We start from the raw sequence: 27,362 nt of genomic DNA on the forward strand, positions 1-27,362 counted from the left end.
GGTTATTGCCAACTTTGGTATAGCATTATCAAAACATGTTGAGTAAGGTGTCATACAAATTGAAATACTACCCCCTCGCCAATCCTGGCGACGGGGGTAGCATTCCACCCTTCTAGAGGGACACGACATGTATGTAACTGTGAACCCCGGTTAAAGTTAACTCGAGCCTCAGCATCACAAAATGGATGCTGCCACCACAGACACAAGTCTGACCTCCTGCTGCTGGGAGTCCTTCCAGCGAGGGAGGCTTGGACAAAGGGTTTCCTGCCTTGGGGGGTGCTAGCACCACCCCAGACAGGATTTTGTGTATTAGGTAGGACAGGGCTGAAAGGAATGAGACATGCCTGGGGCACACAAGGTGTCCCTGTGCATACTCCGGTCTAAACCAGTTCCTGGGGCACTCCAGCCCCAGAGCTGGCGCAAGACCGGACAAAGGATAGGGGGTGTAACCACCCCCCTTCCTGGTCCCACCCAGAGGAGGGACCTAGTCGTAGTACAGCCCCCTTTAGCCGGATAAAGGTAGGAGCTGGTCCCATTCCAAATTAGATTATCCTGAACAACTTTACAAGAAGAATCTCTGGACCTCGACGTTCTGCTCCACAGAAGACTGAAGGAATCTCCCTTGTGGGCAAGGAGTGTCCCGCCTGCACAAGCAGGCACCATCTGCGTCCAGCAGCTTCCCTTTGTCGTCTTCCTTCAAGGATCCAGACTTCAGAGCCCGACGAGACCCGGATTCCCAGACCTCTCCGCCCTCTATCTACATCTGCAGCACTGCTGAGATCCGTGGGTGCGACGAGACACGTGGGACGGCCATCTTGAAAAAAGCAGCACTTCGCTCCAGCACGATTTCTGAGGTCACCTCCTCCAAGTGCTTTGGGGACTGAGAAGCCCCGACCCCGAGCAGCTCCTGCACCGAAGACCAGCCCTCCAGCATCCACGAGATCTGCGTGGGGCCCTTCTGCCTGTTTGCTGCTCGACGCGTTGTCTGGTCACTTGCCAGCTGGCTAGTGACCTCCTAGACGACGAACTCCGAAATCTTCACTGCTGGTCTGGTTGCTACAGACTGGCCCTTGCTCCCTTCCAAGAGAGGAGCACCCCGGACCCTCCTGGTCCACTCCAGACGCCGTTTCCACTCATCGCGTGGGTTGCCTTTGCCAAGGCCTGTTGACTCCGAAGCCGACACCGCCGACAGCGAGAGCCTGCGTGGGACAGCTCGTGCCTCCATCCTGGTTGTCGAAGACACCACCTGGTCCACGTGGCTGCAGAGACAAGCGTCCATTCTCATCTGATCGCGACAACGACATCTGGTTCCACTCCTGGTTTCACTCCAGTCACTGGCTAGTGACTTTGAACATTGTCCCCTCTGCTTTCAGGTTCTTCTCTTCACTGATTCACCCTTGGATCACACCGGACATCTTCCTCCTGATCGCCTGCAGCATCTTTTCTTCCAGTCTCCATAGACTTCAACACCGGAACCCGACACGACTTGGCACCTATGCACCGGCAGCCTGTGGGTGAGGTAACACGAGCATTTTGGTGCTCAAGGGTAGCTTGACTCTCCTAGTGTCCAGTTCCACAGTCGCTTTAGTTCTACCTAGTCGGGATTGTCCGTACTTACCTTTTTCTTGAACTGTACTGTCCATAGACACTGTTACGCATCTCGCGTGTGAGTTAACACTCTGCACACGCATTCCGTGGGCCTCCTATTACCTACCTAGAGTTAGTATAGCGTGGTCCCAGCGATCCTACAGCCTCTGGACAGCTCCATTCCTTTTATCGACTTTCACATTCCACTTATTTAGTATATGGTTTGTCGTGCCCCTAGGGCACCATTGTAATTTGTGCAACGTATTTTTCCTAAGAGATTGTCATGTGCTTAGCTCTCTGATCTCATAAAGAGTTCAGAGGTGTATGTTAGTTAATAAATACTTGTTTATTTTCACAACCTGTGTGGTGTCCTTTCACTTGGTATTCAAGGGGTTATATGTGGTAAAACAGCTGGCTTCACATGCCAAAATAGTTTAGCCTAAGACTGCTTTGTCCATGCTACCATTAGGATAGCTGGTCTATAATGTTTACTTACAACCAATCACCATAAGGGTTGTTTGGACTGATACAAGGTGATCACTAGAACTAGTGAGCATCATATATCAGGCCAACTTCTCACATTGGTCTGCAGCGGTTGGGATTTGAGCTTGCTATTGTTTTTACCAAATATAATCTTGAGATATCATTTGAAAGATCACATAAGGTACCATAGGTACATATTACAAGCTTAGAAATACTCTGAGTTCTACTGAACCAGCTGTTGTAGTAGAAAGGGAGTAGCACACCCTGACTACAACTCTTAGCAAAGGGATCAGTAGGTAAACCCATAGTGTAGGTAAGTGCACCACTTACACCTCACTAGAAAAGCATGTCTATCACAAGTGAGAACACAGTAGCTCCCCTTGGTGATATTGACCCTCCACAGGTCATGTCAAGATATGCAGCCCTTAGCTTCCAGGAGATGAGACAATTGTGTACCTCCAGGAAACGAAAACAGGGTTCTAACCCTACAATTCCTTTTCTGATAGGCCTCTTAGAGACATTTGATGCCAGAAGGGCTTCTAATCCAGGCCAATCTGACCCTACAGAGGGAACCATACCCCCAGTAGAGGAGGACTCTAATCTCCCTGAAACTGATTAAGTGGAGGAAGATGGAGACTCATCTGATGGAGAGGTACACCATGGTCAGGGAGGAGTCAGCAGATTTACTAGGGCCAATTTAAGCATACATGAGAATGGAACTGGGGGAGCTAGCCTCAGGCCCATCCTCAGGCAGGCTTAACCTTGGGAATAGACGAGTTAGGTCTCGCTCCAGAGGCTCTAACAGATCTATTCACACCCATGTCTCTCAGGCATCTTCTCAGAGAGGGATGACATCCCCTCAGAGAAGAGAGCATGAAGCTAAGATGAGGGAAGTCAATCTGAGGATTGAGAGGGAAGAACTTGCCCTTGCCATGAAAGACTTGCCTTTGCCAGAGAGCAGAAATTGAGTGGGGCAGACCCCACTGGTGGCAGCATTATCCCTAGAGATAAAGACAGGAGTTTTGATACTACACACCTGAGTAAAATAGTGCCCCCTTTAAGCAAGGGGATGACATCCACAAATGGATGACTGCTCTGGAGAGGGCCTGCACTGTCCATTGCATCCCCCAGAGTCAGTGGGCAGCTATATTGTGGCTCTCCTTTGAAGGTAAAGGTAGAGATAAGCTCCTCACTACTAGAGCTGAGGATGCTATTAATTACCAAGTCCTGAAGAATACACTGATTGATGGGTTTGGCTTAACAACTGAACAGTACAGGTTGATGTTCAGAGACACCCAGAAAACTCAGTCTCAGGATTGGACTGACTTTGTTGATTGTGCCACTAAGGCTTTGGAAGGCTGGCTACTGGGAAGTATGTTTACTGACTTCACTGGATTGTACAATCTTATTATGAGAGAGCAAGTCTTAAATAATTGTCAGAACCAGTTATTACACCAGCACCTGGTAGACTCTGATGTGACCTCTCCACAAGAATTGGGTAAGAGGGCAGACAAATGGGTCAGAACCAGGATTAGGCCTAAGAACCAAGGTGGTGACCAAAAGAAGGAATCAACCAAGCCTCAAGAGAAGGGTGGGAATAAATCTTCAGATCAAACCACATCAGGGCCCCAAAAATCCTCTGAAAAGGGTGGGTCCCAGAATCCTTCCAATACCCAAAAGAAACCTTATTGCCATACCTGCAAACAGGTAGGCCATTGGAAAACTGACAGCAGTTGCCCAAGGGCCAACAACAATAAGGAGAACATACCCCCAAGTAACACTTCCAAGCCTCCTGTTACTACTAGTAGTAATCCCCCAGGTGGTGGGAGTGCCCCCAAGAATTTGGGTGGATTCACTTTGGGAGTTCCTGGGGACTCTGGCCTAACCAGGTCCCCTGACTTAGATACTCTTGTCTGTGAGACTGGCATGGGGTTTGCCAACTTCACAGCTTGTCCCAACACTTTGGACAAGTACAGACAGGAGCCCCTCATCAATGGTCAAAAAGTTGAGGCCTATAGAGACACATGGGCTAGCATCACCATGGTGACTGAGAGCCTAGTCCCCTCAAGGCAACTTATACCTGGAGCCACATACCAGGTGACCAACATTGATGGAGTGCAGAGAGATCATCCCATGGAAGTGGTCAATCTCAGCTGGGGAGGTGTCACTGGTCCCAAGAGAGTGGCAGTGTCATCAAACTTGCCTGTAGATTGCCTACTGGGGAATGATTTAGAGATCTCAGCCTGGGCTGGGGTAGAGCAAGAAATCCATTTTAAAATGGTAAACCCCCATGGTAAGGTTAGTGGCGCAGTGATAGCCACAGCACCAGTCCAAGATGTCCTCCCTGAACAGGTCAGGAGGGCTGTGCCAGTCACAGCCCAATCTCAGACAGATTCCTTCCCTGAACAGGTTGGTAAGGCTGTGATGGTCACAGCCCATAGCCAAACTGAGTCCCTTCCTGAAAAGGTTGGTGGAGTTGTGATGGCCACAGCGCAAACTCAGACAGATGATAGTGTTGTGAAGCCTGAAACTATGGATCACTCCACTCAGACAGAGAGCATTGAGAAGGAAGAGAAATCTCCCTCCAACCAGCCTTTAGGAAAGGATCAGCCTCCTCAGGGAACTGATCTTACCCCTTGTGGAGAAACTGCCCCAGAGGTAGTCAGGCCTAGCCGGGCAGAGCCTCTGATGTCAGTGGACCCTTCCAAGGTTGGACCCAGTCTGGAGCAGGTAACCTGCCCCTCTCTACCCTGCCTCAGTCAGCCCAGGGCTGCAGAGGTCAGGGAGGCCAGTGGTGGACCCAAAGGGCCCCTGTCCAAAAGAACTCCCAGATCAGCAGATTAAGGGCACTGAAGCTAGCAGACCTAGCCAAGTGAAAATAAAACAAACTCCTGAGGGATCCCCCTTAAACTTAGTTAGGGACCTCCCACAGATGGACACTGTTGGGCACATCCAAACCTGGGACCTAAGGGCCCCAAACCTGACCTGTCCCTCCAGTAAGCCAAACAGAGGGACCCAGCCTCCAGCTTTAGGTAGCCAGAGGTTGACCCTGAGAGCATACAGCAACTCAGTCCTGGAAAGAAAGGCATATATGGTGGATAGTGATTGGAGGAAGTTGAGCCCAACATTAGTGGAGTCTCACTTCAGTACTCCATCCCAACACCAGCCTTTTACTTTGCCAAAACACACCACAGGTAGAGATTCCCTATGGTGGAGATCCTCAGATACCCTTAGGGTAGGGGATTGCTTACTGGACCATGAGATAGGGGGTAACCATGCCAGTGCTTATACCACCTCATATGGCCACTCAGGCAATATAGGCTGACCTGGTCAAGGATAGCCTTATCTCCATTCGTTTGGGGGGGGGCGGGGGGTATGTAGGAAGGTGGATATCTGACTATGGTTGCCCCCAACTTTTTGCCTGGTGTTTTGCTGGTTTTTCGACTTAGTTGACCTGGGGCCCTGCTATTCAGGACCCCAGGCCCACTGCTCTCTCTGTAAAATGGATTCCATGTACTCTAAGTACATAGCTAATTGGATACTGAGTCACCTTATCAGTCCCTGTACAGTGTACCTTAGGTTCCCAGGGCATAGGTGCACCCAGGGCCTACCAGGGGCTGCAGGATGTATTATGCCACCCCTGGCTGGCCATCCAAATCTGACATAACTGGCTGACCGATCAGCTGGGGCAAGGTGGTGTAATCACCCTTTGCTTTAGATATAGTATCCCTATATCTAACCCTAAAATGGACACATATCCTCCTATCAGTCACTCCTATGGCAGGCCTTATCAATCCTGAAGGCAGAGTGCTTGGAATTATGTGAGATGGTGCTCTAGCATGAGCTGATCCTGTCTGCAGCTTTCGGAATCAAGTCCTTTAGCTGGTTTCATGATAACGCTATACCATAACTTAAGTGCATTATAATCCTTGCGGTTATTGCCAACTTTGGTATAGCATTATCAAAACATGTCGAGTAAGGTGTCATACGAATTGGAATACTACCCCCTCGCCAATTCTGGCGACGGGGGTAGCATTCCACCCTTCTAGAGGGACACGACATGTATGTAACTGTGAACCCCGGTTAAAGTTAACTCGAGCCTCAGCATCACAAAATGGATGCTGCCACCACAGACACAAGTCTGACCTCCTGCTGCTGGGAGTCCTTCCAACGAGGGAGGCTTGGACAAAGGGTTTCCTGCCTTGGGAGGTGCTAGCACCACCCCAGACAGGATTTTGTGTATTAGGTAGGACAGGGCTGAAAGGAATGAGACATGCCTGGGGCACACAAGGTGTCCCTGTGTATACTCCGTTCTAAACCAGTTCCTGGGGCACTCCAGCCCCAGAGCTGGCGCAAGACCGGACAAAGGATAGGGTGGTTACACCCCTTCCTGGTCCCACCCAGAGGAGGGACCTAGTCGTAGTCCAGCCCCCTTTAGCCGGATAAAGGTAGGAGCTGGTCCCATTCCAAATTAGATTATCCTGAACAACTTTACAAGAAGAAACTCTAGACCTCGACGTTCTGCTCCAAAGAAGACTGAAGGAATCTCCCTTGTGGGCAAGGAGTGTCCACCCTGCACAAGCAGGCACCATCATCATCCAGCGGCTTCCCTTTGTCGTCTTCCTTCAAGGATCCAGACTTCAGAGCCCGACGAGACCCGGATTCCCAGACCTCTCCTACCTCTACCTACATCTGCAGCACAGCTGAGATCCGTGGGTGCGACGAGACCCGTGGGACCGGCCATCATGAAAGAAGCAGCACTTCGCTCCAGCACGACTTCTGAGGTCACCTCGTCCAAGTGCTTTGGGGACTGAGAAGCCCCGACCCCGAGCAGCTCCTGCACCGAAAACCAGCCCTCCAGCATCCACGAGATCTGCGTGGGGCCCTTCTGCATGTTTGCTGCTCGACGCTCTGTCTGGTCACTTGCCGGCTGGCTAGTGACCTCCTAGACGACGAACTCCGAAATCTTCACTGCTGGTCTGGTTGCTCCAGACTAGCCCTTGCTCCCTTCCAAGAGAGGAGCAGCCCGGACCCTCCTGGTCTACTCCAGACGCCGTTTCCACTCACCGCGTGAGCTGCCTTTGCCAAGGCCTGTTGACTCCGAAGCCGACACCGCCGACAGCGAGAGCCGGCGTGTGACAGCTTGTGCCTCCATCCTGGTCGTCGGAGACACCACCTGGTCCACGTGGCTGCAGAGACAAGCGTCCACTCTCATCTGATCGCGACGACGACATCTGGTTCCACTCCAGTCACTGGCTAGTGACTTTGAACATTGTCCCCTCTGCTTTCAGGTTCTTCTCTTCACTAATCCACCCTTGGATCACACCGGACATCTTCCTCCTGATCGCCTGCAGCATCTTTTCTTCCAGGCTCCATAGACTTCAACGCCGGAACCCGACACGACTTGGCACCTATGCACCCGCAGCCTGTGTGTGAGGTAACATGAGCATTTCGGTGCTCAAGGTAGCTTGACTCTCCTAGCGTCCAGTTCCACAGTCGTTGTAGTTCTATCTAGTCAGGATTGTCCGTACTTACCTTTTTCTTGTACTGTACTGTCCATAGGCACTGTTACGCATCTCGAGTGTTAGTTCACACTCTGCACACGCGTTCCGTGGGCCTCCTATTACCTACCTAGAGTTAGTATAGCGTGGTCCCAGCGATCCTACAGCCTCTGGACAGCTCCATTCCTTTTATCGACTTTCACATTCCACTTACTTAATATATGGTTTGTCGTGCCCCTAGGGCACCATTGTAATTTGTGCAACTTAAACGTATTTTTCCTAAGAGATTGTCATGTGCTTAGCCCTCTGATCTCATAAAGAGTTCAGAGGTGTATGTTAGTTAATAAATATCTTGTTTATTTTCATAACAACCTGTGTGGTGTCCTTTCACTTGGTATTCAAGGGGTTATATGTGGTAAAACAGCTGGCTTCACATGCCAAAAGAGTTTAGCCTAAGACTGCTTTGTCCATGCTACCATTAGGATAGCTGGTCTATAAGGTTGACTTACAGCCAATCACCATAAGGGTTGTTTGGACTGATACAAGGTGATCACTAGAACTAGTGAGCATCATATATCAGGCCAACTTCTCACACCCTGGGAGATGGAGAAGCAGTCTAGGAAGAAGTTCTGTATGTTATCGCAGTCAACTTGGTTGGTGACTGGTTTTTGCTCCGTCCGCCTACTCAGCTCTCGAAGTACAGTGAATGTCTCTTTTTATCCAGTATTATGGGTATCTTTTATAGATTCACATGCCTGAATCATTCTCAGTCGTCGGGGTGGGAGTCCCCGGTATATAAAGAAAGTATTGTCATAAAGACGTATACATAACAATAGGCCAGAGGCCTCTCATTAGTAACATATCCATGTCCTTTTGTAAAAAGGACTGAACTTTGGCCTAGTCCCTCAGATTTTCTACCGCACGTCGTGCTAAGGGAGTCTCCTCTGATCTCTGCTCAGTTTTCTTTATATTCCTGGATTTATCTCCACAATTTTACTCAGAACTTCATTCCTGTGAGGAATCTTCTGCTTTTGTCATGACTGATTCTCCAAAGAAGGGACTTTTCAGACCTTGTGCCTCTTGTAGCAAAAAGAGGCTTCATGTGGATGACAGGCATGAGGACTGCCTGTACTGTTTATATCCTGACCATTCAGCTAAAGACTGTAAAATCTGCCGTACTTTTTCGGCTAAAACTCGCAAGGATAGAGAGGGCCGACTGCTGATATGGCTCCAGAGACTTAAGGAAAAAGATCAACGAGTCTCTTCAGGTGAGAGTGAGTGTTCCATGGGGAGTGTACACTCTACTCCTAAAAGGCCTAGAACTTCATCTCCAGGACCATCTGTACAGCCCCCTCAAAAGAAGACGCCCAAGTCTTCAGAGGATCGTTCTAAGGCCACTGCTGTAAAGGTTTCTCTACAGGATCCTACCTTCAAGAAACCTTTGGTGACATCTTCAGCCCTGCCGGTAACAATGTCGACAGCCACGATCTCCACTACGGTGGCGTCCTCTATATCATCGACGTCGACGACTACAACATCCTCGTCGTCGACGGGTAGGTCTGTTCCATCTATTATTAGTATTAAAAAGACCTCGTCAGCGCTTCCGTCGACGAGTACCTCGTCGTCGACGAAGCCTAAACTGTCATCATCGACAAAATCATCGACGCCGACGAAACCGTCTTCGACGGCAAGCTCATCGTCGATAAAGTCATCGTCGACGATGCCAGCGCCGACTAAGCCGTCGACGGGCCCGTCGACGGCGAGCCTAGCGAAGACGACGTGGACACCAGCGTCGACGAAGCCGTCGACGACAACACCAGCATCGACGAAGCCGTCGACGACGAAACCATCAACGACACCAGCGTCGATGAAGCAGTCGACGACGAAGCCGTCCACGACGAAGTCGACCACGAAGCAAACATCGTCGACGATCCTATTGTCGACGACGTCGATTAAGAAGACACCGTCGACGACTCAGTTCAGTCGACTATTGACGGTTCCCCGTCGACGACTGAATCACCTCCATTGAAGTGTATCTAATCACACTTCAGGATGACTGCGCGTACACTCATGCCAGAATTAACATCGCCGAGCAGGGTACAACCTTTCCCCCGGCTAATATCCTGGATACTGAGGACTCAGATGAGGGCTCTATGTTTCAGCAAGCGACAAGCCCATCTGAACTGCAAGTCAAACTTCACGAGAGTTCAGACTATGAGGAACAGGAGCAGGAACAGGATGTGTAGTACCAGGAAGAGATCCATCCTCCATCGCTTCCACAACAGCCTATGGTGTGTCTTCCTGCTTCTATTGTGACAGACCTGCAGTTTCTCATTGCAGATTATAAACAAAGATTCCCGTCCACTGCTCCGCCTCAGCCAGTGGTGACACAAACACCTGCGACACCTACAGTGGTCACACCGCCTCCTAAATCTCGACCGGCTCCTTTGATTCTCCATTCTGAGCCATCTCGCTCACGCCCTCTGCCGTCCTCTGATGAGGAGGAGGAAGAAGAAGAGGAAGAGCAGCAACGTGAGGAAGGCGAGCTTCAGGAGGACAAATATGATGAATATATCATTTCAGGTCCCGCATCCCCTGTACAGGTACAAGCGGATTCTCCCCCGGAAGACATTGGGGGTTTCCACAACATCGTAGAGAGAGCGGCGTTACGCTTCAGCCTCAAAGTCACTGCAACACCACAAGATTGTTTTCTTTACGATTTTAAAGACCCATACCAAAAGACAGTATGATCTATTCCCATCATTGATCACGTCTGGGACCAAGGGGAGAAGATAATGCAGACCCCGGCATCCCTGATGCCAGTGCTGCCCAGATTGGATAAAAAATAGAAAGCTCCGGACACTGCCCCAGCTTGCCTTATCGGCCATCCGAAGCCTGATTCGGTAATAACCCAAGCGGCACAACGCAAGTCAAAAAACCCTTCAGCTGTTTTGACTGCGCCGCCAGATAAGGAGGGCCGGAAGCTAGACAATATAGGAAAAAAGTTTTCGTCCATGTCAGCTTTACAAGTGCGTGCAGCAAACTCTTTGGCTCTACTGGGGCGTTATAACCGCCAAATGTGGGCAGACGTAGCTCCGTACTTGGGTTCACTTCAAGTGGAGCAAAAAGAAGAAGTGAGGAAGAATCTCCTCGAAGGCGAGCGCTCCACCTCGGAGATGATTGATGTGGCGCTGGATATCGCGTCCACAGGTTTCCGACAGCTGGCAGGAGCTGCAGTCCTGAGACGCCAAGGTTGGCTTAAGGCAGCGTCTTTTCGGCCTGAAGTTCAAGCCAAGGTGTTAGACATGCCTTATGACGGTAAACTTCTGTTTGGACAACACATCGATGACATGCTTCAAGGTATCAAAAAAGATACGGATACCGCAAGGGCTTTAGGTACTCTTCAATATAAAAACCCTTCCTTTCGTGGCTCCAGAGGGAGAGGTCAGTCCTTCAGAGGCAACAATCAAGGATACAAATCCTCTTACAGCTCAGGCCAACAATATAAAACCCAGTACCAGCAAAGGCAACCGCAGAACCAGTCGTCCTACAACAAATCTTCCTTTCGCGGACGGGGGGGAAGAAGGACCTAGGCAGAAGACAATGACCTTTCTCTGCCGCAGGTCTCCAGTTTCTCTCCACCTTACAAAGTTGGCGGGAGAATTACATCCTTCCTTCACAATTGGCAACAAATTACGACAGATCAGTGGGTCCTCCAACTTGTTCAATTCGGACATTCTCTGGAGTTTGTGGAACATCCTCCACAAACGCCTCCGATTCCAATGCAACACAAAAATCTAAAACAACTACAATTGGAAATCTCCCTCATGCTCAGAAAAGGAGCGATAGAAAAAGTTCCCCGATCTCTGAAAAACAAAGGGTTCTATTCCCGATTCTTTTTAGTTCGGAAAAAGGTGAAAAAATGGAGACCTATAGTGGACTTACGAAACCTCAACCGATACCTCAAAAAACAGTCATTTTGCATGGTTTCCATCCAGGAGGTGCTACAACTCCTCAATGCAAACGATTTTATGGTGTCTCTCGACCTTCAAGACGCTCATTTTCATATTCCGATCCACAAGAACCACAAGAAATTTCTCAGGCTCAAGGTGGCGGGCAAACACTACCAGTTTCGAGTTTTACCCTTCGGTCTAAAATCAGCCCCACACATTTTCACCAAGTGTCTGTCTCCAGTAGCAGCATACCTTCGCCAACAACATCACCAGGTATTCCCGTACTTAGACGACTGGCTAGTCAAGGCACGTACTCGCGCAGGCGTGACCAAGTCCTCCGACGCCTGTCTGAAACTCTTCAGTGCTCTGGGACTCACACTCAACGAAGAAAAATCTGTCCTTCAACCGTCCCAGTGTATCACGTTCCTCGGAGCTGTCCTAGATACTGCTCAAAGGAAGGCCTTACCATCAATAGAACGACAAGTGAAACTAAGGACCTTGGCCACCCGGATTCAGTCCAAAAAATCTATCACCGTGCGCCTCTACAAGTCCTTGCTAGGGATGATGTCCTCTAACATCCTCTTGATCCCACACTGCCGCCTTCATATGCGCCCACTTCCAGAGGCGCTATCTGCTCAGTGGACTCAATGCAGAGGATCCTTCGACGACGTCGTCCGGATCACTCCTGCCATAGTCCAGGCTCTGGATTGGTGGCGTCAGTCTCAAAATCTGGGACGAGGCCTATCCTTCATTCTTCCAACCTCGTCACACGTAATAACGACGGATGCGTCCTTGGAAGGATGGGGGGCGTTTCTTCAGGACCTCCAAATCAATGGGCAATGGTCCCTAGCAGAGAAGCAACTACACATAAATCTCCTCGAATTAAGAGCGGTATACCTGGCACTAAAAGCGTTTCTACCCAGGATCAGGAATTCCCCAGTGCTTGTGAGAACAGACAACACCACCACAATGCACTATCTAAACAAACAGGGGGGAACACGCTCTCTGTCGTTGTCTCAAGAATCTCAAGAAATTTGGAATTGGCTTGTACAACACATTTCCCTTCGGGCGGAATACGTCCCAGGTACGGACAATGTCCTGGCGGACTCTCTCAGCAGGCAACGTTCCATGTGCCACGAGTGGGAGCTAGATCGTCATCTTCTCAGCTCTTTATTCGCCCGATGGGTCAAGCCACCTGTGGATCTGTTTGCGACTCACCACAACGCAAAATGCCAACATTACGCAAGCTGGCATCCCCAACCAGGATCTCTGGGGAATGCATTTTCGATCAGTTGGTGCAACGTATTTGCTTACGCATATCTGCCATTTCCCCTGATTCCCAGGGTTCTTCGGAAACTGAAGGCGGAGCATTGCACCCTGATCCTAATTGCTCCAGCGTGGCCGCGCCAACACTGGTTCACGGAGCTTCACCTCCTATCACAGGAACCGCCAATCCAATTCAAACCTGGCCCGACTCTCCTGACAATGAACCAGGGTCAAGTCCAGCATCCGGATCTAGCATCTCTCAGTTTGTCGGCTTGGCTCCTGAGTTCAGAGAGTTTCAGAACCTAGACATTTCTCAAGAATGCGGGACCATCTTAGCCCGGGCTCGGGCAGAGAGTACAAACAAAACGTATTCTCTTAAATGGAAAAGGTTCTGTGTATGGTGTAAAGCAAATAAGATGCATCCTTTTTCTTCCACTCCAGCACAAATGCTTCCTTACCTGCTCCATTTAGCGCATTCAGGACTGGCGCATGCCTCTATTAAAGTTCACCTGGCTGCGATTTCGCGCTTCAGGCGTTCATCGACTGGCTGTACTCTCTGGTCCGAGAGACTAGTTAAACAGTTTCTGAAAGGCCTTTTCAGGACATTTCCTCCGGTGAGAGCTTTACCACCCACCTGGCAATTGAACATCGTCCTTGCTCAACTCATGAAACATCCATTTGAGCCAATACACAAAGCAGACATCAAATACCTGTCCTGGAAAACCGCTCTCTTGCTGGCGCTCACATCTGCAAAGCGGTTTGGTGAGCTACAAGCTTTCTCCATTCAGGATCCTTTCTTGCAATTCAAACAGGACAGAGTTATTCTACGAACCAATCCTAAATTCATCCCTAAGGTTCCATCTAATTTTCACTTGAATGAGCCTGTAATTTTGCGGACTTTTTTCCCAAATCCAGTTTCTGCAGCGGAGAGGTCTCTCCACTCTTTAGACCTCAACCGTTGTCTAAAATTCTACATTCATCGAACAGAACAGTTTCGGAAATCCAACCAACTGTTTGTTGCTTTCAGTAGGCCTAGAAAAGGCCTTCCTCTGACAAAACAGAGCATTTCCCGTTGGATCTCAGCAGCAATAACTTTCTGCCAACAACAGGCAAATCATCCTCTGCATTCAAGAGTGAGAGCTCATTCTACCAGAGCTGTCTCTACTTCAATGGCACTCTTTGCAGGAGTGCCCATTCTCGACATATGCAGAGCAGCGACGTGGAAGACACCACATACGTTCAGCAAGCACTACTGCTTGGATTCTGAACTCATGAAAGATGCAGCTGTGGGTCAAGCAGCACTTCGTCATCTATTTCACTAGAGGTGAGCCTTCTCTTTCATCCCACCTTCCTACTGCATTCTTGCACATTTCTTTATTTCATTGTTTTGAGGTACTTGTTCTGTTTCACAAATGGTATTCTTAAATCGTGTGATTTTACATGTTGTACCTTACGAAATGTGCTGGATATTGCTTGTTACTCTGATTCAGGCATGTGAATCTATGAAAAATACCCATAATACTGGATAAGAAATGCGTTACTTACCTGCACCTGCAGTTATCCAGTATTGGTATCTTTCATAGATTCACATGCAACCCACCCACCTCCCCTGGAAGGGCTCACCTTAGTTCTCTCAGTAGGTACTATTTAGCACTGTGCTTACAAAAATCTGAGGGACTAGGGCTCCTTCCAGGAAGGTTTTAGAGGGTGGTGAGATCTGATTGGCTCTTGGCCAAAGTCCAGTCCTTTTTACAAAAGGACATGGATATATTACTAATGAGAGGCCTCTGGCCTATTGTTATGTATATGTCTTTATGACATTACTTTCTTTATATACCGGAGACTCCCACCCTGACGACGGGGAATGATTCAGGCATGTGAATCTATGAAAGATACCAATACTGGATAACTGCAGTTACAGGTAAGTAACGCATTTCTTACATATCACTTGCCTCACTAATCCTAGCTTCATAGTGGGCAGACTTAGTTCTAATGAGGGAGGCCTTGTAGTGAGCCAATTTAGCTTTAAAACTCTCCTTGGCTTCTGGGTCAAGAGATTTCCGCCATAAACGCTCGGCTTGACGGAGAGCTTGCTTTTCCCCTCTCAGCTCGTGCATGTACCATGGGGCCCCTATAGAGCCCTGCATGATCCTAACACTCTGAACAGGGGTAACTTCATCAATGGCTCTCCTTAGTCGATGTGAAAGTGCTTCAAGTTTTAAATCTGGGTCCATGGACTCAGGTCCTGCTCAAAGCATCCCTCAAATTAGTAGCCTCCAATTTACGCCAGTTCCGTAGTACCCTCCACCCCGCCGCCACCTGCTTGAGGCGACTGTCAGTTGGAAGAAGGAGACTGATCAGTAAGTGATAAGACCAGCTGAAGAGCGTACAGTTGGCCTGGAGGTTAACCGTGGACCACTTGTAGCGTGTGATTGATGCCGCAAGCAAGGCCTGCAATTACGTGTATGCTGTGCTTGATAGTGTGGTGCGGGAACACTTGCAGGAAGTTTCCATACTGTCTGCAGATTGATACTTCATTTCTTAAGTGTGGGGGGGCTCCTCGATTTGACGTAGTCCTAACGTGGTCATAGCATCATCAAACTTACAAGCTGCACCCTCTCTTGGGGTCAACTCCCAGTGATAATTAAAGTAACCAAGGACCAAAATGTCTTGATATCTCGAGCGAAGGTCGCTCATTACTTCAAAAAACACATCATCATTAATTGTCCCACCCAGGGTGGTTGTTCATTATTAGCCTGCAATATATCCCCTGTTACTTCTTCCCCTGTATTACTGTTCTTTGCTCTGTTCGCTGTTGTTTTTTTCCGCTTTAGTCCAGAAGTAGTCCCATTTCTTTTGGAAATGCTTGCCAATGGTGGTTCAATGTTAGATGTTGCACAGACCTTTGCGAGTGTCCTTCGGGGTTCAGGTGTTGGATCTAGTGTTAATGGTGTGAGCGGGGATAGACTGCAATGTTCCTGGGTGGAAGTACAGGGTGCTATAATTGGAGTTAGTGAGAGGCGCCTTTCTGTCCGCTCTATCTCTGGGGCTACAGCACCTATTGCTCTTTGCAGCATTTTATCTATTGAGGTAGGTTGTAATGGCAATGCAGGTTGAGGAGCAGTAACTGGTTTTGGTTTGCCAATGGTCGCGGATAGGAGTAGTTCTGGAGATGCCAGAGGGAAATTGGTTGTTGACTCAGTTACAATTTCCAGGCGACTAGAATAGGCAGCTTCCCACCGCTAGTCAAGCAAATAACAAATTTACAGGTATTTCTGTCGAGAAAACAGTTATACAGAGATCGAACACACCTGCAAAATACCCCTTGAGTGACGTGTTTGGTGATAGTAAACTGTACAAGTTGATGACACTAACCTTTGGTGAACAATCCAATGAAGAAAATGTCCTGCAGCCTCCAGAATCAATACCAAGGGAGTTGGCCCAGCACAGGCTCTGACGGGCGCAGACAGGCTTCTCCCCCGCGTGCCGCGATTTCAATTTAAGCGCTTCCGGGCGCGAAGTGAAGCTCCTGGGAGTTGGAGTCCCCCTGCGGCGGTCAGCGGCAGCGGCGGCCCGCACTGCAAGGATGAGGGTTAGTACAATATGGTCTATATATATGAAAAATATGCGAGCATAACTAAGTATTGCCTTTTTAATTGTCTATTTATTCTGCATGGGAGTTTATAATAATAATAATGCATATGAACTTGCAGACATTAGACGTTAGGCCGGCTATCACTGACTGCACACCTTCTGATTCTGCCTTGCCTGACTTTGCCCCCTTTGTACTCTGGACGGTGACCGTTAGCCCCAACTCCGCAGTCTACCTATTTTTGTGATCCAAGAGTTATTGTTCTCCAATTCCAGCGCTGCTATTGTTTATACAGTGTGATTGTATTTGGAGATGAGCGTCGTTCAGTAACTTCAGTTCTAGGTGATGAACAAATGTGGGTTACTGTTTAGTCACACTGGATGAGTAAAAATGTTTACTCCCCTTAGTTGACGACGTTAGTGTTTGACGAAGACAATTTTGGCCTGGCATATGATTGATGGAAACAAAACAACGAATTTGTGTTGAGTAGTTTCCGAGGTTAAACATATATAATGGTGTTTCTTAGCTATAATGAGATTTGTATGCAGTTTTATATAGCGCAAACTCTACCCGGGTGAATTGGAGCGCTTTACATAATCACCAGTTTCATTATACAAGGACTCTTTTTTTCCTTAATTTTTAGTTACAAGGAGATGTAAGCGATTTGCTCAGAATCACAGGATATTTAGCCGACGCCGAGACTTGCTCCTTGTTTCCCAGCTCCAAAGTCGGCAGCTCTGGTCGATTTCTGTGAGCACTGGGTGTTGTTAATCTTATCGTTGGATACATTTTGCAAGCAAAATTGTTCGCTTTCTTGACAAATAATCCAAAATAAGGTTACATAGGTATGGGAGTAGATGGGCTTTACCATTTCATTATTTTACGACTAAATTACGTATAACGGTATCCTAACTACTAATCAATAGGCAACAGTCACATGATTGCCTGGCCATTACCATGGAAACCAACAGCCGTTACTCTTATTGGATGCTTCAGCCTTGCAAGGTATAAGCTGTGTTTTAATACCGATTTTTCTACAGCTAAACAGCGGGAGAAAGCTGTCCCCTTTCTTAAGCAACGCCTCCACCACCAGTGTCGTGCGAATGCAAACAGCAGGATTTCCGAGGCTTCCCGGGGATTCAGAGAAAATACGCCCAGACGAGCATCAGACGCTGCCTAAATAAATCAGCTGTTTCTTTAGGGTATCCAATCTAAAAGACTGCCGCGACGTGCGCCGAACGGCTGCAGCAGAAGGACTCTGTGTGTTCGCCCGTACTGAACAATACCGCCTTTTTTGCAGCCTCTTCATCGCAATGAAAGGGAGAGCGGATTTCCACTTAAATCAGCACCAGGAAGGTTTCCTTTGAGCGACCTTACGATTCTCTTCTTTCTCCGATGTATTCAACGTATCATGCGATGTCTTCACACAGCGTTCACATGAATGTTCATGAACGATCGTGTAATTGAGCTGATATATTATGCTGCCTAAATTTCATGCACTGGACTGTTGACGATGCATTTCCAGACTTGTGTCTTTTTCGACGCTTTTGTTCATGAGATCCCAAGTCGGCTAATGGGGGAATTGGTTAAAAGACCAAAATAGCACACCCCTCTCAGAGACATGGAGAACCCAGAAGGGGGCGGGGTTCTTGGTACCGTTAATACACACAGTGACCTAAGGCAAATGTCTGTATTGCGCAGATGTATTCAAGAACAGGATTGTGACTCTGGAGCCTACACTATAGGAAACCCAATCACTTTGACCCCAGTGGCTGTGTTCTCTTCCCCTTTCGACTCTGTGTCTAATAGAATAGTTCCTGCTTCTGAAATGGCTCTTGGAGTGAGTCTCATGTCTGAGATTCCGGACAACACAATCCTACCAAAAAACGTGCCTTCTTATATGATTGCGGCAACAGCAGGCACTTGTCCTCGGTTCTCTCCATCACAGGTAGAGTCTGAAGAAGTCACACTTAAGCAGCCTTCATTTAGAGATGTCTTCATGCCAGAGGTCCCTTCTGCCTTGGCTGCAATTGGAGAAATGCATTCACCTGCTATTCTAAAGTCAGATGGTCCTTCTGCTGTTGCCTTGAAGGCAAAGGTACTTGCTGATGTGGTCCCAGTGGCAGAACTGCTCAGTGGATTGGGTCCTCCTATTCAGAGTCCTGCAGGCATGGCCCCTCTGGCGGAAGAATTTACTAATCATGTCCCATTGCCAAAGGAACCTGCTATAGAGACCTCTTTATCGCTAGACCCTGCTGTTTGGGCCCCAGCAGGAAAGGAGTCTAATTGTTATGTCAACGTGGAAGAGGAGTTTTCTCAACCTTTAAACCTATCAAAGGATTCTGCTAGACAGGTTTGTGTGGAGAAGTTGTCTGCTGGCCATGCCTCGGTGGTAGAGGAGTCTGTTTGTCTGGACCATATATCAGAGGAGCCTGCCAATCTGATCTGTATTACAAAGGAAATCTATGGTTTGATTGAGGCAATAAAGGAGCCTGATGGTATGGTCACAGAAACAGTGGAGCCCCCTGGTGGTTTTCAGTCAGTTATGAACCCTGCTGGTTTAAATCATATTTCAGAGGTGCCTTCTACAATAGTCCATTTGAGTGACAATTCCGCTGGCTGTATTCATATGACAGCGGAGAATGCTAGTCTGTTCCCAGAGGAAAAAGAATTTGCAGATCCTTTCACAGAAGCATTTAAGCCTGCTGAATTAGTCCATGTTGGAGAAGATCCTCCTGACCCTCTACAGGGGGATGTGGTGCCTGCTAAAATTATGCGTTTAGGAGGAGAATCTGATAGGTTGGTCCGCGTGAGAGAAGAATCTTCTGGGTTTGTCTGTATGAGAGAAGAGCCTAATGGTTTGGTTTATGAAGGAGAAAAGCCAACTGGCGTGGTCTGTTCTACAAAAGAAGTTTCTGGATTGGTCACAGTGGCAGAGGCAATTGCGGTTTTGACGCCCGTGGCAAAGCAGCCTGTTTTGGTCACCTCAAAGGGGCTCTTTAATGATATGGGAGTGGCGACTGACAGTTGGATTAGTGGAATGCAGTATAACTGGCCATCTACACCTACAATGTTTGCTTGGAATGCAACAAATATTGAGCATACACCATTGTGGATCAGAGAGACTGATGTCAATCGCTTTTCTGTCCTTACATATAATCGGGAATCCTCATTTTGGACACCAGACCCTAGTCAGGCTGTCCCAGTACAAGGTCGTAATGGCATAAAACCACCTGGAATCCCGCCTAGGAATAACAGGATGCTTCCTTTTCTTATGTGTGAGAAACTACGAGATAGCAGCCTCAAGGTATACAAAAAGGTAAGAATTTAGAGAACCTTAGAAATATTCCACAGCAAACATAAATGTGTCCTATTGTAACCTCTATACTGTCCAAAAGACCCTATGGGCTGATGGGAAAGCTCAGACATTGAAAGTAGCGTGCTTCAAACACACATACAAACCAAAAAGTAAGTAATTATTGTAAAATGTTTTTACACCTAAAATGCAGAATTTGAGAGACCTTGGGGAACAAAGTGTCCTGATTGCCTTACAGCTAAGAATCTATGTACCTGCAGTGCTTCTGCCGATGTGGCGGAATGCTATGCAGGCACAGATTATGTCAAATTGGTGCCACTTGCCCTATTTTTGGGGGGAGGGGTGTTGGGTGGGATGTCTGCTCGTAATTCTTTTTTTGTGTTTTTTTCAAACTCCCAGAGCCGTAGTGCAGCAACATTTCTCCCTATTCGTTTGGCTAACTGGGTATGTTAAATAGGTGTTAGGGGCTCACCGGAAGTAGAACAGAACTAGCACCACTGAATTTTAGTCTTTTACTGATGGTGGAGCCAACTGAGTCTCAGCTGTTAGAAAGCAGTGGCAGTTCCCCCCACCTCTAAATGGGTTGTGGGAACCACGAGAACAACAGGCCCCCGCAGGTAATGGCAATGGGTTGTGGGAACCACGAGAACAACAGGCCCCCGCAGGTAATGGCAGAGCTCTGCCTAACAGGTGCATCAATATTGGCTTGAACAGCTGACTAGTGTGACAGCTCACCTTTAATTCATAATACGTGGTTGCATGGGTTTCCTGATCAAGTATTTGAGTAACTTTCCAGTAGCTGGTTAATGTGTTCTACATGGTTCCTCACTGTTTGTCCATAGGTATTGCAATACAGCATATCCTGGGTATGTGACTGACTTGGTAATCTGCCGCTGCCCGTGCAGGTTACAACATTTGGCAAATTGGTGTGTGGGGGGAGGGGTACCGATGGACGATGGCGAGGGAAAATGTATTATTTATTTAAATTTCCCTCTGCATCGTCCCTCGAAACCCCCCTCGCACCCGGCCACATCACCCGCCGCTGTTCCCTGCACGGACCGCAGCTGTTGATAGTATAATGTCCAGGAAGGTGGTGCTACAATGGAATTCAGTGCCTTCAACTGTCCTGCGCGGCCTGAAACAAGCTTCTTCTTGTCACTCTTCCTATTCCTTTTTCATTTGGATTCTTTATTCGATGATTAAAAATCACCGTAAAAGTGCAAACATTCAATATACATTGAGTTCATTTCTTTTAAAAACAAACCATCAAATTAACATGTATCCTGATATAAGTGCAACAGTAAAATCCCAGTAAATTAAATAAAACATTATAATCCATTAAAAACAATCTCAGAGGTCTCACAGCCCCCCCCCCCCTGGTAGCTCTTAGTCGAACAGCTACTTTTTTTTTTTTATGTTCAAATCACTTATAGTCGAACAGCTACTTTAATAAAATGAATAATGCCAACAATGTAAGGGGGTCCGACGCCTGTTGTAAAAAAATCAAAGCCTCTTTAGCACATTTTATATTAGATTTTTTCAGAATGTCTACCAAGAATCTACGCCTGGGTTCAGAATAAAATGAACATATCAATACAAAATGAAGGGAATCTTGCGGAGACCTATTGTCCCAGCAGCAGGTTCCCTTCTGCTCAATAGTGAGCGAGTACCCTAATATGATCCCAATAAATATGTTAAAAAACTAAGCCTAAAACGGGTCATTAAAAACCTTTCCTGTGCATTGTGTAACAGATATAGATAAGGTTCCATTCCTTCTGAGGTCTTTACAATGGTATATGCGCACACCGTGGTTTTAGCCCTTTCTTGTTCTATCCTCTGTGTGGCTTTGTGTGCAAAGAACGCTTTTTTCACAATTGTCTTATGCTGGGAGATGATCGCTGTTGGATCGATAAAAAGATTCCCTAGGCCCAGAGTTACCAATACAGATTTTACATAACAGAGCCACGGGATTCGCAACCATTTTTCCCTGCCCAAGCAGTTTTTCAATATTTCCCTGCTTAGGCTCGCCTCTGGGTTTATCCAGATTTTAAGCCAGGCTAAAATTGGCCTAACCTTTATCGAATCTTCAAGGTAGGGGATCCCTAACTCCCTGTGTGCTATTGCGGCTGATAAACTGTGTGGGGCTTTCAGGACGGATCGTAGATGTTTATTCTCCTCCCGCTGCAGTTGGCTAGTGTTTGCAAAGCCCCACACCTCTGCCCCATAAATAACTTTAGAGCAACATATTGAGTTATATAGGATCATCACTTGTTCGGGGCACCACCTCCCCAGCCTTCGGCCATAACCAGCTATTGCCCCATTGGCAGCATTCATTTTGTGGCAACGATCCTCTATCAGGGCATTACATTTTAATAACCCATCAAACAGTAAGCTCAGATATGAGAATGATTTAACCTTCTCTATCTTATGACTCCCTATCATAAGGGTACATTTGTTGGTGGGTTTTTTACCAGCAGATAAAACATAAGATTTACCCAGGTTGACAGAAAGGTCCAATGAACCCATAAAGGAAACAAAACCATCAATTAAAATCTGTAAACTCTTTGGTGTGCGTCCGAGTGGGACCGCGTCATCTGCGTAAAGTAACACAGGAACATGACGCAACCCTACTCGAGGACAGTCAGATCCCAACTGTAGGAGGTGCTGTTCAAGATTATTAATATAAAGGGAGAATAAAAAAGGTGCCAGGATGCATCCTTGACGGACCCCACTTTTACATTGGAAGGAGTCAGTACATCTACCCTCAATGTTATACCTGACTTGTGCTGAGGTATTACTATGCAATTCCCTTAATAAATTAATGAGGCCAACCTCTATCCCCATACTGGTCATCATGTTCCAGAGCTTGCCTCTATTAACATGATCAAAGGCGGCTGCCAGATCCATGAACCCCATATAAAGGGATTCATCACTGGCCATAGTGTATTTGGCTGCTATCATGTAGAGGTTCAAGCATTGGTCGCTCGTAGAACGACCCATCCTAAAACCATACTGTGCGTCTGAGATGATATTATTTACTTCTGTCCACTCAGACAACCGGTTTAATATCCCCCTTCCCAGGATTTTGGCGGATACATCAATCGGGGATATGGGGCGATAACATTGTGGGTCGTCCCTCTCACCCTTTTTGAAAATAGGGACGATGGTGGCGGTAGACCAGGAGGGCGGTAAGCCACAGCGGATTGCAGTATTAATAACTCTCGTCATTATAGGGGCCCATAATTCCACCGAGCTAACGAACAAATCAGGTAGGATTCCGTCCGGGCCAGGTGCTTTATTTTTAGATAGCCCCTTGATCCCGACCATGATTTCCTTTAAGGAAAAGACTACAAGCTGACCTTGGTCTGCGTTCCCTTTTTCATGCTGTGTATCTATTTCATGATTATATAGACCCCTATAGTGAGTAATCCACATATTGGGCATGATGTTTGTTCCTAGTTTAGGGGCCATATCATCCTGGAAAGTGGGTCTGTTAATTATTTTCCAAAATTCAGTCATGTCCCTCTTTTCCCCCGCTTCTCTAAGGTCCGCCCAGCCTTCTGCTTGTAATGCCTTTTTTCTCCTACTCAGCTCACTTTTGTATTTTTTCCTACAGGACGCAACCCGAATGACGTCCCTAGGCTTTACTTAAATACTGTCTTTGAGCTCCCTCAGGGCTTTAGAACACTCTTGGTCGAACCATCGCGGCTGGCTGCCAGTCTCTTTTGCCGGGGCACTAGTCTTTAACATCCCATCTACCAAATGTGCTAAGTGTTCAAATGCTGTGAGTAGCTGCCGCCCTTGAATTGTCTCGTCTAAACACGCCTCAATGGCTGTTTTCCCCTTCTCCATAAGTGATTCATAAAACCTTTCTCCGTCAATCTTAGACCACCTTAGGCGTCTGCCCTGGTCAGTAACCCTCTCAGATACCGCAACAAGCTTTTCCCAGATTGGAGCGGGCTGGTATAATATGTCTAACGCCAAAGGGTTGTGATCGCTAAACGGGTTCCATTCAATGCCAACCCTAGAGATTCTGTTAAAAAGGCCCTTGAGGCGGTAATGTCAATATACGATGAGCATCCTCTACCCATATGTCCTTTGACATATGCACCATATCCATGGTGTGAACCAGATCCTGATTCAATAGAAATTTTGTTAAGGCATCGCCTCCTACTGTGTGCTCAAAGTGGGCTCCATTGTACTCTGGGCATCGCGACCATGTCACATCTATTGGAAAAAGGGCTGGGCAGAGATGACAGTTAAAATCCCCCATGATTAGACTGTTTTGAGCATGAGTTTTGGCTTTGCAGGTAGAGTCTTGGCCCAGTCTATGCTCCAGTTCCCGTATCAGTACATTACATCCCCCACCCGCCACATTATTATACACATTTAGTAATCTCAAATTAAGTCCTTTACCCTTGAGCCGCACCTCTTGGATATCTTGAGAATTACAATTTATAGTTGACCATGTGCCAAGGAGTTTCAGGTCCACATATACTGATAGCCCACCCTTAGCCCTGCCTGATCTAGATTTCCTTGCTGGGACAGAGAAACATTTATACCCTTGTAAATGTAATGAGTGGTTATCAACTGCCCAAATTTCCTGTAAGCAGATTATAGAGAATTTGTGAATATACTTGCGCCATTCTTTATTATTAATTTTGGTGGCCAAACCAGCGATGTTCCAAGACACAATTCTAACTGCTTCATTGGCCACCTTCCCCCTTATGTCTCCCCTGTCTGGGGCTTGTGCATGAACTCGTTGCCCCTTGTCTGTGGTCACACAAACAGTCACTGATTTTTGGGAGCAAGTATGCTTTGGGGGGGAAAGATACACGTTACAAGCAGTAGTTGACTTTACAGATGTGCATGGGCCCTTTTCAACGACATCATTATCTGCAATATCCCGTAAACAGAGTCAATCGACTCCCTCCATGCCCGCTAATGCTGCGAAGTGATTAAAAGTGGGCCAGGGGTAATCACCTTGATGATAAGAGAAAGGTCTAAAGCAGTCATCCTGCCTCTGGATAGAGGGCCCAAAACCTAGATTCTGGGGACAGAGTGAGGGGGTTGCATGGTTGTTCTGCTGCTGGTGAGAGATGGGTCTAAAATAACCCTCCTGCCTCTGAGTGGAGTGCCCAAAACCCATGTTCTGGTGGCAGAATGAGGAGGTTGCATAATTATTCTGTTGATAACCCAAAGGCCTGGGGTTGGGGATCGGGGCGACTATTCCTCTTGGATAGAAGTAGGTTAGATCACGTACAGTAATAGCGTTACCTGCATTTTGTGGGAAACCATTTACAAGGTATCTAACAACTCTGTCATCCTGAAAATTTATGATGACAATGTCACCCGATAAATCCTTAGTTCTTTTCCCCTACCAGGCTAGACGTCTAACATTAAGAATTGCCCCATTTATTTGCCGTGGGAGTGGGCAATTCTGCCTCAGCCAGTGTATAACTTTATATTTTAGCCCACGTTGGTCTTCTCCACATCCATCCATTAATACTGGCACCCCGGTGAGGACCGCAACATATGGCGCCACTTCCGGGGGCAGCTCTACTCTGAGCTTCTTTACTGGGAATGTCTTAGCGGATTTTTCTTGGTCAATGGGTTTGGGGGCATTTCTGGCCGGGTGCGTTAGCGGGGCATTTCCTAGTTTGTCTGAGATTACTCCTTCCTGTGCCTTATTGGCGTTATGTTTACTATTTATCGCTGCATTGTTAACGGGTAATATTTTGCGGGGTTTTGGTTCGGGCAAAGTCGTGGTTTTTATACCATTCTGAACAGTAGTATTTAAGGGTGGTGCGGAAGGATGTTGCTCTAGTTCATGTTTAGAAGGATCCTTAATTGCCACTTTGATTTCCCCTAACTCCTTTTGTAGCTGCTCAATTTGGCTTGCTAATCACTTCAATCTCTCAACTAATGGCAGCGTGAACTATCTTAATAATTGCTCTATACTGCCCAATAAATTTGTGCTAGATGGATCATTTATCGGGGTAGGTATTGAATTGACCATCAAGATTGGTGTAGGTGCATTGGGGGAAGATTTGTCGGAGGGCCCCCCTTTTTTACCAATAGCCTTGTTTTTATATAGAGAATCCCCCCTCTTTTTCCTTCTTTTGGGCGGTGGACCTTGGGCTCTGTGGGTTTTGGATGCTCCCTTTACTATGTTAGGTAAGTCCACTCGTGTTGGCAGAGTGACGGTCAGGGCTTCTGCGTCTGGAATCAGGCTACAATTAAAAGATGAGTCATTTATAGTCAAGTCATTGACTACAAATAATGGGGTAGTTTTTTCTTGCAAAAGTAGTGGGATACTGATATTTAGAGATACCTCACTATCCCCGATTACAGGGGAAATACTGTGGATAGGGGAAATCGTTAGCTTTGGGGAACCTATAGATGATCTCTTATTTTTGATGCATTCGATAGAACGGCGTCTCTCCGCCCGTCGCACAGACAGAGCGAGTTCCTTGTCTGTTCCAGTGTTAACCCTGAATAAGAAATCATCCAGGGTACGCTGGTTGACTCCTGTTGATGGGTATTTGTCTTTTGCTAGTAAAACCAATTCTAAACAAACACTATGGTCCAGCAAACTGCACAAGCTACAACTTAACAAACAATGTAGCAGAATAATAATAGAATCCACAGCTTGCTACATCAAATGACAAGTCTGCTTTACCACAAATAAGTCAATGAAAGGGAGGGGGCCCAGCCCAGTCTCTTACGGTCTCTGAGGGCCTCAGATGGCCCGCCCTTTGCCCAGGCTTCGCCCGGCACACGCCCGCGCGCGTCGGGAGAAGAGCCGTTGCTTTTGAGCGCCTCCGGGCGCGGGCGATGAGGTCAGTGGGCGGGGCTTGCGGGAATTGTGGGGGCTGTAGTCCCCCCGCTCGGCGGCCGCGATGTAACAGTGTGGCGGCGGGGGGGACCAGGCACCGAGATGGCAGCACTCCCGTTGAGCAACACACGTCCACAGTCAGTGGGTCTCCTGCAGCAAGGGTGATACAAGGTACGGTTCCCTTCTTTTACAGAAACGGCTCCCGCTCTTCCTATTCCTATTCAATATTTTGAATTCTGACTAACCCTGAATCGTTTACATCAGTTCATGCATTGGTGCATATGATTTCTGGTAGTTTACATCTGGCACTGCTGTATACATACAATATGGTACTGCTTTCCTGGACTCCTATGAGGCTGAAGAAATATATCAATTGTACTTCTAGTTCAGTTGGATAAATGGCCTTTCCTTTAATGAAGAAAAATATAAGGTTCGAGGCATGTGGGCTGCTGAATTCATATCTGTGCATAGATCGCCGCCTAGTGTTGGGTCCGGATGATTGCACATTGTTGTCCTGGAAGAGTCTTCGAAGTATCACAAGATAGGTGGCTCCTCCCCTGGACTACAGTGCGCATGGGCATCGCCTCCATCCCCAGATTGTTTTTTTCCGCCATTGGGTTCGGATGTGTGCCGGTTCCCTCTGTCGGAACCGATAGTTGTTAACTCTCTTAACTCGAGACCAAAAGGTCTTTAGGCTTGGCGCCGGTATCGTTTTCGTTCGGGTTTACTGTTTTCTTCAGCTCCGAACTCTCGCTGCCCTTCCGCGTGCTGTCGGCGCGGACGGGCCTACACGACGCACCAGACATGGAACGGACTCCGTTTAAAC

General features: G+C 47.5%; 1 protein-coding gene across 1 annotated transcript in view; it reads left to right on the forward strand.

Annotated features, from left to right (window-relative positions):
• TSPOAP1 (TSPO associated protein 1) overlaps positions 1-27,362 on the forward strand; it is a 2,768,302-nt gene that overhangs the window by 219,107 nt on the left and 2,521,833 nt on the right. Inside the window, exons 9-11 of the mRNA XM_086954028.1 lie at positions 8,573-8,839; positions 9,912-10,174; positions 18,331-19,701. Coding sequence (XP_086810154.1) covers positions 8,573-8,839; positions 9,912-10,174; positions 18,331-19,701 — 1,901 coding nt within the window. The remainder of the gene's footprint in view (positions 1-8,572; positions 8,840-9,911; positions 10,175-18,330; positions 19,702-27,362) is intronic.

Source organism: Lissotriton vulgaris, chromosome 2_1, assembly GCF_964263255.1.
Source record: "Lissotriton vulgaris chromosome 2_1, aLisVul1.2, whole genome shotgun sequence".
NCBI lineage: Eukaryota > Metazoa > Chordata > Amphibia > Caudata > Salamandridae > Lissotriton > Lissotriton vulgaris.